Raw genomic sequence first — 19,852 nt, 5'->3', positions numbered from 1 at the left:
CAGTCCGACTGCTTCAAAATACAAGTGACTTCAAAGAGACCAAACAAGCGCAATAATGATTACCAGATCCCCAGAGCTAAACCAAGAACTTAAATTATTACCCCATAAAAAGTAGACCCATTTATTATCTTTTCATTTTTCCCCCCTCCCCGGAAGAATGTTCCTCACCCTCCCTTCCCGCCCCCCTTACTATTTTGTTTCATACAGAAGGAGGACAGCAGATGCTCTGGGTTCTTACTTGTGGTAAATAGCAGCTCCTGTCAATACCATGGAATAGTCATTAGTCCATTTGGAGGTATACCCCCACCTCTCCTTAGTGTTGTCCCAGAAGTGACTGCGAGCAGGGTACCCTACAATCCTCTCTGGAAAACTCTGCCAAACTGTAAAGGCAAAATCCACCTGCGGACAAAGGCAGAGGCCAAATGAATACTGAAAGTGCTTCAACAAATGTCAACAAAACAAAATATTACCTTGCCACTAATTTGTAACTCAAAATCTTGGAACTGTTGCAAAACATTAATTCTACGTATTCATCAGTAAATTAAACTGACTGCTTGACATTTTGCCCTGTAATTATGCACATTTTAATGGTTCCTGTTAAAGAGAGTCTAGAGCATCGCAGCATTACATTAACATTTTCAAGCTTGCCCTTTACATATCAAACCTTTTCTAGTTACAGAAAGAATGGGTGTAGGTGCATGTATTTATACATAGATGCAATACAGAGTGGTAATAGCTATGTGGAAAACTGAACATCGTTGTGCAGCTCACCAACCATTTCGGTACTGTTAACACAAAGCTTGGAAAATCAGGAGTCAAGCACCTTAAATTGTAAGGATGGCTCAGCGAGATTAGAACAGGCAATCAATGAGGAGTCCTTTTAAATTTTCCATCCATTTTTAGCCTTCAAGGACCATGCAGGCCGTACTTTTAAGGCTGTCTATATGACCAAGATGGTTAAACATACAGCCTAATACAGAGGAAGGCCAGATTCCCATGTAGTTAAATGGCTTTAGAAGCCTATACTTTAAGAAAAATGCTTGATACTGTATGGGCCACAAGAAGATGTCAGATGCTGCCAACAGTGGGGGTTTTTTTTGTTTATTTTATTGTCTTGCTGCAACTACTTTAATAACTCAGCTTATCTGAGAACTGAAAAGGTGACAGGACATTGCTATCCCAGGATCCCACCCAAAAAATCCTGGCGACACCAGGAAAGGGATGATTTGGGTCATTTGCAGAAGGCCTGTCAGCATCAGATTTGAAAGGAGATTGGTAAAAATAATAGGGGAATATTTTGATCACTGTGAAGTTGGAACGTTGAAGTCTCTCTGCTTCAGCTTAGATTTTGCACCTCAAGCTAGATGGAGGTTTTTAAAAGAGCTAAAGACAATTCTAGCTGCCCCAGTCCAACCAACCCAGGAAAACGAGTTTTGTATCTGCACTGCACACTGATTTCCCTCCAGTACCAGAGTGACCTAAAACTGCTCAAAAATGCTTGAAAAACCTTCCAAGAACCCAGCCAAAGTCAAGTGTGTAGAGGTTAGATAAAGAATAGCTGCTCTGAGAACAGTCACATTTTGTGTGATTACTGTCAGACTTCTCGCATTTACAAGTGTTTTTATGAAACAGAAGAGTCACACATGTACTGGAACACAAAGTTAGGGACTGGTTATTTTCTTTCAAGCTGTTTCAAGGAATCTGAGGCCAACTAGAAAGACAATGTGCGCAAACCAGTTACCGTTGTGATAGTTCTGATCTCATCCAAATCAATACCACATGAAAGAACTAAAGTAGTTGAGGTTTTTTTTTTCCCTGTAAAGGCCTTTCCCATAAGATGTGACATCTGTTTTCTTTAGAGAAGTCTGAGAACCTCAAACTTAAATAAATAACAAAGCAGCTGCATTCGGTGCCCTCACTTGTGCTTTCAACTATTGGTCCAGGGAGATGTTCTAAAGCAACCACCCTAAGAGAAATTTCCCTTTATTAAAGAAACCCCCAGTTGTCATCCTCTATCATTTCCAGCAGCATTATCACTCAGCTGATCAGCAGGAACAGCCAACCAGGCTGACAGTCTCTGTATCACTTCTGACCTGTGCTGATTTCTAATTACTTCCCAGGCAAACATCCCTCTGCTCACGTGAAACAGCTTCTCTCACAAGAGCCATCATGCGCCATTCTGTTGTGAATGGAAAACCTTTACTGCACTACAGCGAGACAGACTGGTGACTGCTCCTCTCAACGGGAATGTGATCATGTTTGACCACATTTCTGAATTGCCTTTTCTGGGCTCTGAAATTGCCACAATGACCACCCATGAGCAGCTAATTTCAAGGGAAGTTTCACACCAAACGTTTCATGTCAGTGTTTCAATAATACTGTTTCGTTGCCTAAGCTGTACAAGAGAAGTGAAGCAATAGAAGGCCCCAGTTCCTCTCAGAGAGCCACCAAAGAGAGCTGCTGACCCTGTCACCCGTGCAGAGGCATGCTGAAGCTGCAAGGTGGGTGCTAGCAAAAGCTGGCTGGCTGGTTCGTTACAGCACAAGGGCCACTGGGGCTCATAGAGCCAATACCCACCATGCAAACATGCAGTATTGGCTACAAGCTGCTTACAGGAGGGAGGAAGCCACAAAGAGATGTGTATGTTGTCTCACACAACAACAAATATTTGCATTTCAGAATGTTTAGGGTAAAGCACAGCAAAGCCAAATGAGAAACACTATTTACTTCATATGCGTTCCAGAAGCCTGAATGACTCCAAAGTTTGGATGATGACTAAATACCAGTCAAAACAAAGCAAAGCCCCAAATCCTCATGAAATCCACAGGCTGGATTGCTGTAAATACCACCTCAGTGCAATGAAGTGCCTGAGAGGTCTTACCATGGCCCTCAGGGCAGCTCAGACAGGACCCTTCAGCGTGAGCAACAACCTGCTTGGGAATCCAGTGCTAGGATAAATGCCTGGTTTTGGTTTTGGGGTTTTTTGGCTGTGCAGGGCTTTGCACACAAGTGCTTTGGCAGCAGCTGTATTGCTCCTCATCTAGCAGAAACTACTAAGGTGTAATCTTGGTATCAAATAGGTTTAATGCCAACTACTTCAATCTGTGCAGCAAAAGAGGGCTAAGCCTGGCTTCTTCCGGAACAGTCTAACCACAGCACCACAAACCTGTACTGGGGAGAACAGTGGTTGCAATTTTATCCATTTAGAACAAGTTCAGTGACATCTTAGGGTATACAGCAGTGACTGGTGACCCATGTCACGCATGTCTTCACTGACATATAAGTAGTGGTAGTATTAGTGAAAGATCCCTATCACTAAAATAAAGCATTTTTATAAAGGTGAACTGGGGAGAAGGGAATGGCCATGAACATGGGGAAAAAAAGGGAAAACCAAGAAAATCAAGTTATCCAAGCTATTCCCTGGCCATTAATAATGTATTTCCAAAATACTGCACTTTATATAAACTGCCATCAGTTTCCCCTGTGTTTTTCAGGAAGAGGTTCCAGAAATCAATACTCATCCCAGTTGTAAAAATTGGTTTTCTACAGTATGTTTCGTTTCTTAGCACTATCTTGCTCTTGGCACAAATACTCCAAGATCTAAACTAGCAAAGATCTCCAATTTTATGGGGTGACAATGGTGAGAGAGCATTCCTGAGTGAAATCCTGCACTAGGGTGGCGACGCTCTTTTGGAGTGACAGCATTCCCTTGCTGCTGACATCCCTTCCCTTCCCACCTACACCCTACTGATAACATGGGGAGGAAAAAGCTACCCCAATCAGGAAAGTGAGAACAGAGTATTAAAGCTGACTGCTCTTGGCTGCCTACACCCGCCTGCAGCTATGTTACTAAAATAATAAGGAACGGAAGAGCCATATGCTAATGATGAGCCAATTAACCAGGGCAAAAAGCTCCTCTGATGGCAGGCAGTGGCAGGGCTGCTGAAACAAGTGCAACATGTTAAATCTGAGGAGCGTAGCAGGAAATCTTACAACAGTTGCTCACTGACAAAGCCAAGAGAAGAACCTATCTGGTGTGCTCAGGCTGAGCTGAGGAGCCAAGCAGACTCCCCCAGGATGACAGGGACCCTTACCTCAGTGGTTGAAAGCACGGTGTCCTCATCCAGGCTTAGCACTGCATCTGTCACTATGTTGTCGTAGGGTAGGAAGCGACTGCTCATAACCTGTGAGTATCCAAGACAAGAAGGGGAGGAAAAAAATACACTTGAAGGACTCATTTCCAAGAGAAATTCTCTATTTTATTCCCCACTCTTATCTCCTCTTGTCTGATACACATCATATATGTCTGATGGAAAGGACACTTCAGCTCAAGAGTGAAGTACTATCATTTTCATCACCCCATCAGTCAGCCTACACCTTCTACCTGAGGAGTAATTCCTGATCAGATCCCCCTCTTTGGAACAGGCTCCTTTCCTCTTGTGACAAACTGCAGTGGTCTGTACTAAAGATCAGATGTACCTACAGTTTCATTAGGGAGGACTTTTTCCCTGGTAGCTAGGACTGTCCCTCTGCTCTCCTATGGGGTGTTGATAAGGTGATGCAGCTGGGAAGCCAAGCAGTCCAGGCTGTGTGTGAAGGACATTATGCTACCGGGATGGTTCCCCTGTAAAGTGGTACAGCTCCATCTCTGTGCTGCTGTATGCACAGGGAGCTGCTGCCAAATGGTACAACATTCTCCATCAGAAAATGTGAATATGCTGAAGAACATGCGTATCAGCTGAGCTTCACCTGCATCAAGAATTATATTGGTACTGAAGCATTTTAAAAAGTCACATTCTTAAATGAATAGCTATATATACATAATTTATCAGCAGAGTAAGTTTTTAAAAACTATGTCAGGACAGTTCTCAAAGTAATAGGAAATAGACCGGCAAGTGGGGATCAAAAAGGTAACAGCGAGAAATGAGAATCCATATGGTTTCTTTAGCAGACTAATTAGCACCTTTTGAGAACTGATGAATAGTAACAAGGACACAAGACAATTTGTTTCCCTCATTTGCTAGGAAAAATAGCCTGGCTAGTTGATAGACTTCTTTTCCAATTTATTATCCAAGAAAACACTTCAAAAATCAGGCCCAGTAAGAGGGAATCACCGTATGGAAATGGGGACGCGAAGAAGTTTTACATATCCCCCGTAACAGCCATGCTCAGTTCTGCATCTCCTGCAACCTGTTGGAAGCAAGTCTTTGTAATGTATGCCTCGATTCAAAGAAAGCTCTGCCTCCATAATCAGGATGTTCATGGTGTGTGTCTGGAGAGTATCCTTTCATCGCTACAATGGCCTTGGTCCGGGGAGGCAGTGGCTGTGAGGAAAGGGTGATCTGGCTGGGGTTGATGGTTTTGCTTTGCTTACACTAAGGCAAAGCACAGCAAGCAGTCAGCAGGAGACCTGGGTTCTCAGCCCAGCTCTTTTACAGGCAGTGTAAAACTGTCAAATAGTACAAGAGTTGGGACTACCCATGTACTTGCTTTTGTAGCTAAAGCTCCCTTTTGTAAAACGGGTGTGATAATACATCTTGATTTCATGGGGGACAGGGAAGGTGAGGTAAAGGCAGACCTCTGTGCCCACCTGCACGGAGTAACTGTGCCTGCCAGTATGCTGCAGTTAAGTCTGAAGATGAAAATCAGTTCCTTTGTGCAACCTTTGAATTGCACTGCTCTGGCTCTGCAAGCTTTGTCCAAACAAACAGCTTTTCTGTTTTTCAAGAAGCCATTTGGCATATGTTGGGATATTAGAGGGAAGAGGCTGTCCACTATAAACACACCTTTGTGTACTCAGGAGACTCATTTGTAATCTAAACAGTGCTTGGGGCCAATTTCTACAAACACGGTAGAACTGGTCGGAGATTTTCTCCTCCATCTCACCTCTGCAAGTTTTCCAAAAAGAAAGAAAAAACCCCACAAATTCCAAAAGGCTCAGAAATCACTGCAGCCTTTCTTGGCCCTGCAGCAACTCCCCTGGTACTCTTTACATGGCCAGCTAAGGCAAGAGCCATTAGCTGCCAACCTCGCAGGGCTCTCGCCTTCTCCTTGTTAAGGTGGCTGGGGGAAAAGACCAAAGACAGGACTATAAATTCAAAATAGGATTATACTGCCAAAGCAACTGCGAGTTCCCTTTGTAAATGTAAGAGCCATCTGACAGAGACGGCAGAGGGGACCAGCCAAAATCCATCTCAGTCAGAGTCCAGAAGCAGTAAGTCCTGCTTCTCAGTCCTGCGTTTGGAAAGGAATCATCTGCTTCAGTGTGGATTTTAAACAACCCCATTCTCTCATCTAGGTGCTGTCTATTTCAACTTTGTGGAAGTAAAAATAAACAAGCGCGTGGCACAGCAAGAGATGACATGGTGGTTTTGTTCCCACACAAGTGTCCCTTTTTTATGGTGGTAGGATCCCATCACTGGCAGCAGTACCCTACAAGGCCATAAGAGAATGTACTTTTCAAAGGTTATTTAATACCATTCATTCTCCTCTCTTCTCTGCTTTCGAATCCCCAGCTGAGCCCCAAGCCCAGCATGTGATTGCTCAGACTCAACGAATCCAGCTGCATCACTACTTTGATGCACCAACAGAGACAGAAATCTCCAAAAACGGGGTCAGCACTACCTACTCTTGGGGCCACATTTCAAAACTGGGTCCCACCTGTGAATCACAAATTCATGGCATTAATTGCCATGCTGATGATTTCTGAGAGCATGGGCCTCATGCATGAAACACGAATCTGTGCCCAAGCTGGTACAAAAGGCCAAGGAACAGAAAGGAACTGTCACAACTGTGGGAACTACAAAGCTTTCACCAAAGCAGCTGGAAAACTAAATTTGGTCCCACTGGAGAATACAGGCAATCTTTTGCCATGCTCCTCTCCACCTACCTTGCTCTCTCCTTCAATGACTATGACAGGCACAGAAGTGGCAGGCCAGCGGTGTTTGGCTGGGAGGGGTTTATCACAATTCCATAAAACAATAATCTGAAAGACAATATTGGACCATGATCAGAGACCTTTGTGGCAATGCAGTCCAAACCCTAAGGTCTCAGATCTCCAGACAGAAATGTTAAATTCAAGTTAGGAATTTCAAAACCATCAACAAAGATACAAATCTGTATAAAAATAAAACTTCCTACAGTAATTTCACCCATCCCAACTATTTACAATATATGTCCTCTCAGGCAAATATGGGCTGGACAGCAGCTCAGGAAGTCTCCATCTCAGCCAGGTCATACGGATGTAACTGATTTACTTTGGCTCTCATTAAAGGCTAAACCACTTGTGACACTCCACTGCAAGAGGGTGCTCCCACTGAACTCCCCAGGGTTTCTTCTAGAGAAGCCAAAATCCTGGCACTGCTGAGACTAAGAGCCACAGCAAGAGGAAGGAAGATCACACAGGGGCTCTTGAGGCACAGACATCCTTTTGCAGTTTGCAGCACACGCAATGCTGATCTTTAAAGTGCAGACATTATTTTACCTGCCTTATGAAACAAAAGGGTTTAATGATTGTCTCTATTCCACTCCTACCATACTCAGAATTTTTGTTTCCCGTGCATGTGGGTCACAGACAGTAGAAATATCAGAGAAAAGAAACATCAAAATTAAAACAGAGGATTGATACAGGACTGAGAAGATCTGAAGTCAGTAGGCTCTTCACTCCTGGGATAGTAGTTTTGTCTCCAGTGTGACTGACAGTCAAACAGCGCTGCTTACCTGTGCACAGTACTGGGACTTGGCTACAGCAACCAGGAGTTTCAGCACAGGCTGAGATTGGGAAACCAGGGGAGTAACTGCGTGGATAACGGCAGTGAATGTGGAAAGAGGCTTCAGACCTGGAGTGAAGAGATACGTGTACAGTAAAGACAAAACTGTCCCCATCAGTACAGATTAAAGAACTCTGGAGACGGAAAAATAATCTGCACTTAATGCAAACCTTGCCATGTTTTTTTAGGCCATATCCTTTCGTCTCGGATACTAGGAACACCAGATGCTTCAAAGATCACACTTCCCTTTAACTCCCACATCCTCTGAAATCCTTGACTCCAACACAATTACTGCCTTTTCTTACTCACTATTTCCACAGATGTCCTGCAATCTCTTTCTTTCATCCAGTTTGTCCCATGGATAATAATATTGACATCTAGCTTCTCCAACCAAATGTCTTTCTTGACACGGGCCCTGTTTTGCTGCCTGGCTCTGGATGCTCCATGTTTTCTACTGAATATCTCCACAACTTCCAGAAGCTTGTTCAGTTTCCCCAGTTCCATTACAGCCTCTGTCACATTTTTGCTCTTTCTGGGTCGATCCCCATCCACATGCACCTTCAGTTACCTCCTGAGCTGATAATTGTGCTTGCAGCCTTGCCTTCCATTCTGATATTTTTGTCTCGCTATGATTTCCTTTTCTGCCTGAAATAACAGATCCTGCTGGCGTCTACCCTTCATTACTGCTCTCAATCTCATCTAAATTCATCTGTGTGGGGTCAAAGTCGTTTTTCATCAAAATTCCCACAGAAACCTTCTTCTCCCTTTTTAACTGTGAATTTTTAGCAGGTGAGCAGTACAGATCCACACAAGTGGGATGGCACAGGCTGAGCCAAAAGCAGCAGCAGTCTGGGAAGCAGGATCACTTCAGCCTGCAGGCACATTCTCCTGCAGAACTCATTGTTTAAGCTGTGCTTCAGGAAAAAGCCATAAACCTGATCCCTGTTCATTCATTCTAGTGGGATCCATATGAAGACATATATATGGAGAATAAATTATACGGAGAATAAATCCATACCAACTATGCACTCCAACGACAAGTGTCATGGGTAAATTACCACTTTTCCAATTTGCCAAGCACAAATAAACAAAGAAAGCAAAAAGCTATTCCTAGTATGTCCCTTTGGGCCATGAATGGGTCAGCAACTTGGGCATTAATTACTGGCAACTGAGAAGTATGAAGGGACATAGATTTTTTTAAAGCAATCTTTGCAAGCAAGAGGCACATGATGCATGTTGGTAAGTCAGAGACATTCCAGTCTACAGCAGTCAAGGAAGACTGAGACAGGATAAACAAAAGGCATCATTAACTAGAAATGAATGTAAGTCACTTGCCACATGCTATTCAAAGATCAAATTCCAAATGTCCACTAGAAATTCCCAATACCAGTAGATTATAGCAAGGATTCACTCACCGAGATTAGCATAGTAGTAAGGAAAATCTCCCAGATATGAGGAATACTGTGGCAGTACAAATAACCCTCCAGGATGCTTGTTCCATATTAAGCTGTTACGTGATATGTGCTTAAATATTCTGTCCTGAATAATCTGGAAAACAAGAGAGGTAATGATGTTTAAATAGGCTTTAACAGTCATTGGTAGAAGCTTCAGGGACTCCAGCTGACCGGAATCATCACCCATTCTGCAAAAAGCTGAGGCACACAAATTACTAAACATTCCTGCTTAATCTCTCTTAAAACGACACAGAACCTGCACACTTGGACACCACTTCAGCAGCTCAGGCTCTGTGCAATAGGCTTCAGAGCACCTCATTAGCCTCTCTGGACCTGGGGACCTTGCATTTCATCGCATTTTGTATTTTAAGTCAAATATTTTGTCTATTAGAGTATCTTAGCAGTTGTAAGCCTGATTAGTTCATTGTCAGCTTTACTATCCAGGACTCACAGAAGATAATTATTTGAGGATGGCATTACAGAGCTAGGTATTATTTTGAGATAATGAGAGCATTCAAAACCACAAAGACTTTCAGCAAATCAGGCTGCACTAATTATTCATTTTTGCTTAATTATAAAGGGATATTAGCATTCAGATACATCACTGATTCCACATCTCAGTTCTACAACAGTTCCTTGTTGGATGAAACAGAAAAAGGTATTTTGGCAACTCCTGTCTGTCTCTGTAGAGGGTCACAAACATAGATTCCTAGATTTTTAAGGTCAGAACAGATTGCTAGGTCATTTACTTTATCATCTAGCCCCCCAAAAAACCCACAAAAAAAGATACAAGGCTGCACAGTTAATATGTATTTATAAAACTACAGATACTTCACAACAGATGCCTGTCTGCAAGAACCACAGTGGTTCTTACAGCGATGGGAGCTTTTTCAAACTCGCTGCAAAGGCATAACAAGGTTAAGTGGTGGGAAGCTGTAACTGGACAAATTCAGCCTCCAAATAAGATGCAGCTTTCTAAGTGCAAGCCGCTGTTAGGCCACATTTTTTCACAGATTTGCCTTCCCCCAGAGCAGAAGAGGTTGGCAGGTGAGGAGATGGGACACTGCAAAGGGCCATGGGGTGGTGAAGAAAGAGTTTTCCCCTAAGTTAGCTAAGCAGGACTGCCTTGCCGCCTTCTGCAGCTCATTTGCCATCTCCTAAGAAGATTTCATGGAACTGGCAGTTTATGCATTGCACAGGGCTCAAGTGCCAAGAACACGCTGGTTCTCCTAACTTAGTACCTCTAGCCTTAATATAGATATATCTGGGTGAAACTCCATGGGTCTGAAGTTGGACTAAATCTGATCCCTCATCATTCATTCTGGCCTTAAAATCCATGAAACTAAAGAAGATATATACCCACGGCACAGGAAAAACAGAAGTAAGCAAAAAGACTCAACACGAGCTGAACAAAAGCAGCTGCTAGAGTCTAAACAAGCTAAAATCTCTGTAAGCAGATGAGTTCAGGGACGTTTGGTCAATACAGAAACATGAATAAGCATTAGCACGAGCAGTTGTTTTCCTGAAAGTTTTGATTGCCATGACAAGAACACATTAAAACACCAGTTACATTGTGCTAGACAATTCATTGCTGGTGGCAATATACGCACTGCTAAACTGGGGCAAATGCTGGGCATTTGCATGCTTGTCTGAATTTTGCCTACAGCCAATTACCATAGCTAATATGCACTAATTCACTCACTTGAGTAAGTTAATTTAACGGGTTTTTTTGGTCTTTGAATAACAGACTAAGGACTGTATTTCCATCACTGACAAGAGCGTATCTGAATATTTCTGTTTGGAAAATTAGGTGTATCACTTGTCAGATCTCCTGTGTGCTGGTGAGGAGAGGAAAAAAAAGATGATGGCTCTTGTTTCTCCATCTGCCAGTTATGCCACTAAACAAAGACAGAACCTAGAAAGTACATATTGTGGCATGTTTACCACAAAGTCTAAATATTACAGCTCCTTCCTCCCACATTCTCAGAACTGGGGCATAATCAGGTAAGGAGAAGTCTGTGAATTTACATGGTCAGGCGGTTTTCAGAGACAGTGGAGTTTTCCATTGTGCTGGCTGCAGGGGAAACGCATGGCTGGCATTCGATGCACCCAGAGGGAGCTCACCTCTAACCGGAGCAGGGCCCTGGTGCCACCCCACGCACTGGTGCATGTCAGGCACACCAACCTCACCAGCACCAGGCTGGGGAGCTGCCCGCGGCGATTCATCACAGTTAACAAATGGAGGATTAATTTATCACACTCCTGGTCTACAAAGAAACCTAGCTGTCTGTCGTGAGAGAGAAGAAAAGACAATTTGGCAGAATGAGAACAGGAAAGTATAAAAACAGATAACATGGAGGGCTGATCAATTAAAATGTGGAGTGTACCGCGCTGCACATATTGTACAGACAGACAGCAGCTACATGGCCTCTCCAATGACGAGGCATGACAGGAAGTTTAATAAGAGAAGCAAGGGGTTAGGATCTGGCAAGATCTCCCTTTTCTTTTTGGAATTCATTAATAGTCCAATATTTTTGTCTCCTTCATCCTCACACTTCAAAAAGTTCACATATTGCCTTAATCATTGCTGCTTCTCAACATGCCCCGGCCAAGCATCAAACATTCCTTGTCTGTACTTTGTGCTGTCCCTCTCCCCTCCTCTTCGCCAGCGGAGGACTGAGCACGCCACAAAGGGATTTAGGGATGTTTTGGGTTTCTTTCCAGAGCAGGCCAAGCTGAAAACGTGCAGATTCCCTGGAGCACACGTCCAGGTAGTGCTTGCAGCAGCGCACTGCTGCGCTGCCAGCGCTCCCAGCCAGCAGCCTGCAGCAGGCGTTTCCCAGCCCACACCATGTCCATGGCGCTGGGCAGCTCCTCTGTGCCTGCGCTATGGGGCTGGTGGCCAAATGATTGCAACCTCTTATTCTGGGCTATGAGCTGTTTGGCTTAGGGCATCCAATGCTGTGAGATTGAGGACCTTTAAACTTTCAGTGGTGTGCAGGATAAAGTGCAGAGGAGAGCTGTGATGTCCTTGGAGACACCTGAGTTGGTGAAGACTTCACTGATATTGTCATACATGCAGAGGTACTGCAGTTAGCAGGCAAGTGGGTATTCCGGTGATGCATAGCATTATCAGAGCACTCTTAATGTAATACTGTTACAACAGAAGATAGGTAACATCCACTAGAAAATAAATAATCCTGCTAAGAATTTACTTTCAGACATCAGAATTTAAGAAGAGGATATACTGCTTGAAGATTCTGGACACACAAAAAAATCACTCTCAACTGCTTTATTCCTTTCCTAAGGAAAGTTAACTCTGGCCTTTACTTAGGCAAGTTGAAATGTGAAATAAGTATCTGTTCAGAAGAACAGCATTCCTATCAGCTGTCTCAAAAATCTAGGAGAGTTCTGAATTAAAAAATAAACAAAACCCACCTCAAACCAAAACCACTCTTGCAAACAAATGAAAAAGCTTCAACACCAGGCAGACATTACTTGGTTTCATTAAATTAAACCTTCCAGGAACACTTTTTGTTTCCCTTTAAGCTCTTCCCCTCCGAGCGGAAGCTCCAGCTTGCTGGTTGCCCACCTGCTCCAGCTTTATTATGGGTTCTGCTGTCCCCTGGCCACCTGCAGCCACATGGGCCAATGTGTCCCAAAGCAGTGCTAAAAACACATCCGTGAGTGTTGGAGCTTGATGTGATGGACACCCAGGCTAAGGGGGCTGCAGGTTATGTCCCCTCCAGAGCAGCTCCAGCACAGGCAGGAGAGGGGCAGCGAGGAGAGCCATGTGCTCCTCTTCTTGTAGCAACCCCTAATGACAAGAGGGTGCGTGCCGGGAAGGGACACCCTGTCTGTCCCTCAGAATGCTTCTTTAAGGGTAAATCAGGCTGTGAGCAATGGCACACGGTCTTCCAGCTTTGTGAGTCTGATCCTGTCGTGGGCTGTGATAATTATCACCACCTCATCAGTGCTTATGGGGAGGTTGAGGATGCAGAGCAGCTCCCAACAGGCAGCACAGATGAAGACATGTTCTTCCGAGGGCGAGGAGCACGTGGCGAGGGTAGCTATGCCAGGGGCTCTGAAAATGTTCCCTGGCTGGTTTTCTTTACTGGCACACAAAATCCTAAGGGACTGTCTTGCAGCAGCTGGAGGTAGATGAGCCACAGGCAACCTGTACTGCAGGCAGCAGCACTCATTTGCAGTTTTCCAGGGTAAGCAGGCACAGCGGGAAATGTGGAGCTTTACAACTGTGCACAGAGACGGATGCAATTGCAGAAGCATTAGCATAAGACGAATGCATTTGCACCTACAAAGTGAGGCACTTGCAGTGGTAAAAGTGTGTCAAAAATTTATGTGTAAAACTGCGGAACAATTAGAAGATAAACCTGCTTTTGAAATTGTCGCCTGGGCCCTACTTCTAAAGAGCCTTTCATCTCTCCTGCCTCTGAATTCAGAGAGGATTCTCTCCACATTTGAGATCATCTGCCTCCCTGTTTAATAGCAGTCTAATTATGATTATTTATTAATATTTTATAAGGGTGATCAGGCCTTTCCCTTATGTGAAGGGAAGACAGTGTGTGTGAAGATAAGACAGTGATTTACAAGCCCCCCTTTTCCTTGAGCCAGAACAATAGCCCCATCACAAGGCATCAAAATGTTGAGGAATGGTCAAGGAGGAGCTCTACAGTAATATTTTTCCCAAAATGAATTCCAGAAAGGTTTCTTAAAGAAACACACTCACTGCCAATGACAAGGGTAGTGATTCATAAGCCATAAAGCCTTGCAAAGGCAAGATCATACATGACAACTTTTCCATGTGTTGGGTAGCTCCCATTTTTCACCGTGGCAGCTTTCTAATGTGGATTTAGATAATGAAGAAAGTATTTCCTTAGGGGAGAAATCTTATCAAGATGCTGACCTTTTTCCCCAGTGACCAATTGCATGTCATGAAAACCAAGGTCTGATGCCAGCAGAGGACAGGAGCAGCTGGACAGGTACAGAAACCTCGCTGCCTGGCAAGGTCCCAAGCAATTTTACTCACCTCTAGTGTAGTCAATACAATCTTCTCAACTGAAGAAAAATAAGCCTCCCACAAGAACTGTGTCTGCTGTCTAAGTGCTAGGATTTTATCCTGATGGATAGACCTGATTGTAGAAGGAATCTGTAATACAAGATGCAATATAGTCAGAAGCTTCAGAAAACAATGCAATCTCATCAAATTAATATGCTGCTGACAAGCCCTCTCCTCTATTTGCAAGCTGCACGGCTTCAGCACTCCTGTCGGACACAGACACGTGCTGCAACAGTTAAAGCCTTGATGTAAAATGAAAGGGACACAGCCCTTTATAACCTTTGGTACTGAATATATGATTTTTTTTAAATCTGCTTTCTTTTTTAGTTTTTGGTTCATTTGTGGTTAACAAAAGCTCCTTCTCCCCAGCGCTGTGGCATGGCACAGTAAGGAGCTCTTTCATACATCCCTCATGCACAAAGGTTTTCATGGACTAGTATTTTAACAAACGAGTCCTTGCAGGTCTTGAGAGTCCAACAATAATCCTTGCTCTCAAAGTATATTAAAGGGATCTGGAATTGCATTTACCACAGCATGGCAACACTAAGTGCCCTAAGGAAAACACAGCAACATCTTAAGTAAGATTCCAATTTTTGGGAGCCTGTGGATCAAACTGCATTTTACTAATTACTGTGGGTGGAAAGAATAAAGCCTCCCACAGCACCTGTTATTCACAAGGGAAAACACTGCTTCTTTTTCCCCCTTTTCATTAAATCAACACATTAATTCTGGTATAAGTTGCCTTACAAATAACCCCCCCAAATTGTCCTGCTGAAATGCTTTGCCATTAAAATTGTAACTGCTCACTGCTCAGTAGAGGAGGGCTTCGCTTCTACGTCTTTCCCCATCCCCACATCCCTCTTCCACACTGGAGGGAAACTAATGTACATACATGTCATTCTTTAACTTAGGACATTGACCAAGGCCTCCAGTACACCTCTCTGAGAATTCAAACTGACATTATCAAGCAAATTTAACAGCAATTTGCTTCAGTTACAGGGGCTACTCCCAGCACCAGAAAGGCATCTAGAATACACTGCTGACTTGTGTTCATTTTATCTAAGAATGAAGAGTTGTGCTTTTGCACCCACTTTTTTTTTTGTGATTTCAAATTAGGCCACCTTGTTCTCACACACTCATTTCTCATAAATCTTTTACCTAAGTAAGTCAAGTCATTAGTCGTAAAAGCATCTACCTGGGCTGTGTGTTGCTTTTTGCACACCCCAGCTTATTCTGGAGCTTTCTTGCACACCACCACATCCCCCCCTTTCCTGACCAGAACACACTTTGCTTATTCCTAAAATATTCTGAGAGATGGCAGTGACCATTATTGGCTTTCACATGAAACATTTTCCTGAAGAAAATTTGAGATCGTAAGAATTTAGATGTAAAAAATTTCCACAAGAATCAGTAAATTCTTTACTCATACTTTGCACCCAGGTCTGGATACTGTGTCTAAAAGGACTATGGCTCCACAGCGAGCAGTGTTGGGTGGGACAATCTCTACTTTTTCAGCCCTTCGTCTCCAAGACCTTCATCTTAAATACACTGCTAACTAAAATACAGAATTTGAGCTTATGAGAGCTAGCACTACAGCAAGGTGGAACAGAAGAAAATGGTCAGAATATCGAAGATGGTACTTTATGTTCCTTTGCTATAGGCCCTTTAAGTAAAATATAGGTCTTTAGGTAAAATATTCCCTGCAAAACTAGTATGAAAGATAGAAGCTAAAGACATGTATTAAACCATATTTTTCTAACTGATCACGTCACTATTCATGACATGATGATATAAACAACTGCATCAAATTTCATCTTTTGGGTGAGTGTTCTCTCTTTTCATTAATTTAAACAGTAAGTTCCAATAAGCAGAGGGATAACGGACATTACCTGCACTGGCTTGTCCACAGATGTGTATTAATCACACCCGGGATCATTACCAGCAGCAAACACAAGATCAAAGTCACTTCACAGTGGCAAAATATGGCATTTTTTCTATAAACTTAAACGTTTCATCGCATTACGTGCAACCTTGTGTGCGTATGCGTGTGAGCACCAAATAAAATCAATACTCATTCCCAGTGACGCCCTCTGAAAGGGAAGGCTGCCCTGACTGTGAAGGTTACTGTGAGACATTATGATTTTACAGACCACACCATGCTTGCGAGTGCCTGCCGACACACAGCCAAGGTTGAAAAAAAGCCTCGGTGCCTGCTCTGTTGCAACAGCTGGAAGGAAAAATCAGAGCTCCCATTTTGACTGCATTTGCCTATTAGTTATTAATCTACTTGTCAAGCAAGACAGGTGGGGAAAGTGATGTATTAATACTAATCTGGCAGGATTACACTGGAATTATTAGAACCTTAATAAAAGGTCATTTCAGTAATAAGTAGGGGGAAGAGAAAAGCCACCCTGCGCAAATAAACACAGAGAGGCTGGATTAAGCTCTCCCGGTGCTGTGATGAGGGGAATATGCAAATAAAAACATCTGAGCGGCTCTCAAACAGGAAATGAAAAACTATAACATAACAAAAACATTTCCCAGAGCAGACATTCAGGCCCTCCGCCAGCTCTTTAAAAACACTGTTAATAACGGTGCAGTAGCTATTCAATATGGCAGCAGCTGTGAAGGGAACGAATGGCATGTTACCGGAAAGCATGAGGATCAGCAAATTATTATTATTTAAAGAGAGAAATAATTCTGCTCAGAAAAGATGTGCTGTCCACAGATGCAAAAATCCAACGGCCCTTTTATATCTGCAGCTTGGATCACATTAAGGAGAATAGGCAGCACTTTGCAAGGCTTGATAGGCCAGCTAATCACAAATATTTACTTCCTCAGACAATAAATAGGCATCGTACCAGATTTTCAAAGGTACTTCTTTTTTGGGGTGCCAGAACACCCCAGAACACCTGCACCTTCGAAGGCTTCTCTCCATGGATGTCAATAGCTTGTCACCTTGGATATGAGTTGAATTCAATCATAAAAAAGCCCCTCATAGTGGCTATTTAGTGGCTATTCCAGATCTCATGGATCTCAGCTTCATGCTGGGCAATGGTATTTTATCAAATGCTACTAAACTTTCAAGAATGTCTCCTAATATCAACTTCTCCACATAGTTTACAGAATGTATTTAGACTAGAAAACCCACTAGGGAAACAGGAAAAAAAAAAAAGTGAATTTAAAGCCAAAGTAGATGCTGAAGGTAGCAGGGAATTTCTAACGTCTCAGCCTGCTTTTGTTCCATGATCTCAAGGAGGCTGACAGTAAGCGACATGAACACTGCTTCAGAAAGCAATGTTAGATGGTCCAGACATCAGAAAAAGAACAGATTCTGCTTCCCCAAAACTCGATAGGTGGTAACTCTTGCCTCAGAAAATACCTGCTTTCCTGAGGAGTCCCTTCAATGCCTGCCATCCAAACACACAGCGCTGGTGGGACCCCTGAGGACAAACTACTTCTGAAGGACTAAAGAACCTGCTTTCAAATGTTTTCTCTCTCATTGCAGCAGCCAGCCCAGGACAGCTCTGCCTTAAAGAAGCATCCAGGTGCTCCACACCAGAAGAGATTTCATGCTCTTAGGAAAAATAAATGTCTACTGCATTTAAGAACTTGGCCTGGAATGTGGCTGCACTGACCTTCAGGTCAAAAAATGAATGATGTCACATTAAATGAGTTCATAGTTGGTGTGACACAGACAATCCCTTCATGATAAAAATTCTTTTACAGTCCTGACCTTTTGGATTCATCTTCCCCGTCCATTTAGATGGCAGCAGCAATAATCAACTGATGTGCTGAAGGCCGCGGTCTTTCTCTTACCTGTAATAACAATCTCTCATCGCCTATGACGGCAGCTTGGTTCCAATCAATCACTTCCGAGAACGGCAACTCCCATCCGTTGCTGAGCATAACCGGGACACAGGCAGCCTGCACGCACACAGAGGCATTGCAGTCGTTAGGTGACCAGGGCAAGCTTCGAGGCTTGCACCAACACCGTGACCATTGCTTTCTGCACAACCTCAGAAGGAGAGGCACCATGGCAAAGAATACCAGAAGCTAGAAGCCACAGGAGGGCAGCCCAAATCTTTATGGGTTTTTGTACTTATTCATATGCACTGAAAGGTGAGATTTGCATGGAGAGCGGCATTTGAAATGTGGTGCTTACACTGCCAGATGAGGGCAGAACTGTTAAAATAATGCAGATGTAACACTGGAGAACTCCATACAACATGACGGCCTCCCTTGCTGCTTTGTGAACCTTTCAGCAGGGAGCTAACTCCCCTAATTTTATAATATGTTGCAAGACAACCCTACAGGAAATATAAATCATATCTAATTCCAGGGCACTTTTCCACAAAGGAGGAGTAAATTCCCTATTCTGTTTGATATCAACTCTCCAAACAGAGGCAACTGCACAAACACAACTCGTCTGCCATCACCTGTCTACGAAAATAGGAATTGCATTCTGTCTTAAAACAAACAAAAAGCATACACATTTAGTATCTATTTCATACCAGTATGATCTGTCCAAATTATTTAATCTTTTCTGACTTGCACAAGTTCCTCTGCACTGACAGCACATTTGTGACTATTCAGTAAATAGGGCGCTATTTCCATGAACAAATGATCGCCACCACTTTCTGGTCAGCTGGATCACAATGTAAGATCCAAACCACAAACCTCCTGATGTGATGCAAGAACCTGTTATCAGAGGATCTGCATCAAGTTCCTGTTCTAGTTCAGTTTCTTTTGGATCCAGTCAAGCTTAAGTGCTCTGAATTAGGTCCAGAGTAGTGTTCAGATCTCCCTATAGCTCCCAAAAGATGCTATAAAGGGGAACTCTTCAGACTGCTGTACCTTCCTTGGTCACGTGTATTAGACACAGGACTTTAGACTGGTCAAGTCTCTGCGTTGTGACAATGCTTATAGGGTGTAAAGAACTATGATCTTCTGTAAAGGAATGACATTCGTGCATGAAAAAAGCCAACCAGAAAACACTTAGCAATGTGTTTTCATGTTTAAAACAATCCACTAATATGGGTTATGTCTTTCATAATTATGTCTTTCATTCCACTTAATGTGGATTATGCCTCGGAGCCAGGCAGAAACTCGGAGTTCATCATAATCAGTGAATACTGTTGCCAGCCTGTGAGGAAAATCCTCAGTGCCTGCATTTTATCATCATCGACCTGGAGCCTCCAAGTTCTTACAGCAAGGTGCACTCCCTGCTTTCTTCTCCAGAGATAATGTATCTAACAGAAGCTGCATGACTCGTGGCCCAAATGAGAGAAGATTTGAGCAATGCTCTTCAGGAGGATCTGAAGTGACTTGTCATTCCCCATAAGCCAGTCTCACTTCTTCCTCTGAAAAGGCTGGTAAGGGAACAGCACTTTGCAGGCTATTAATCTTCTGAGCAGGAGCAAAGAGGTAAGTGACAGTCCAGAACTTGGACCTCAAATGTGGCAGTAAGTGTAGGATCAGTGGTTAACCTAAGTGTCCAGCACATCTGGGATGCCCTAGGATACCCAAGAAACCCATCAAAGGTTGGCAGA

The 19,852-nt window shown here is 43.3% G+C and overlaps 1 protein-coding gene across 1 annotated transcript in view; it reads right to left on the bottom strand.

Moving 5' to 3' along the window:
- EXT1 (exostosin glycosyltransferase 1) overlaps positions 1-19,852 on the bottom strand; it is a 182,537-nt gene that overhangs the window by 8,248 nt on the left and 154,437 nt on the right. Inside the window, exons 3-9 of the mRNA XM_030490419.1 lie at positions 18,120-18,227; positions 14,271-14,390; positions 9,185-9,317; positions 7,720-7,838; positions 6,890-6,985; positions 4,095-4,184; positions 239-399 (exon numbers count right to left, since the gene is read on the bottom strand). Of these exons, the coding sequence (XP_030346279.1) occupies positions 239-399; positions 4,095-4,184; positions 6,890-6,985; positions 7,720-7,838; positions 9,185-9,317; positions 14,271-14,390; positions 18,120-18,227 (827 nt within the window). The remainder of the gene's footprint in view (positions 1-238; positions 400-4,094; positions 4,185-6,889; positions 6,986-7,719; positions 7,839-9,184; positions 9,318-14,270; positions 14,391-18,119; positions 18,228-19,852) is intronic.

The sequence above is a fragment of the Strigops habroptila genome, chromosome 1 (genome assembly GCF_004027225.2).
Source record: "Strigops habroptila isolate Jane chromosome 1, bStrHab1.2.pri, whole genome shotgun sequence".
Lineage (NCBI taxonomy): Eukaryota > Metazoa > Chordata > Aves > Psittaciformes > Psittacidae > Strigops > Strigops habroptila.
The sequence above is the reverse complement of the archived record's forward strand: the minus strand, read 5'-3'. Positions and strand labels throughout refer to the sequence as shown.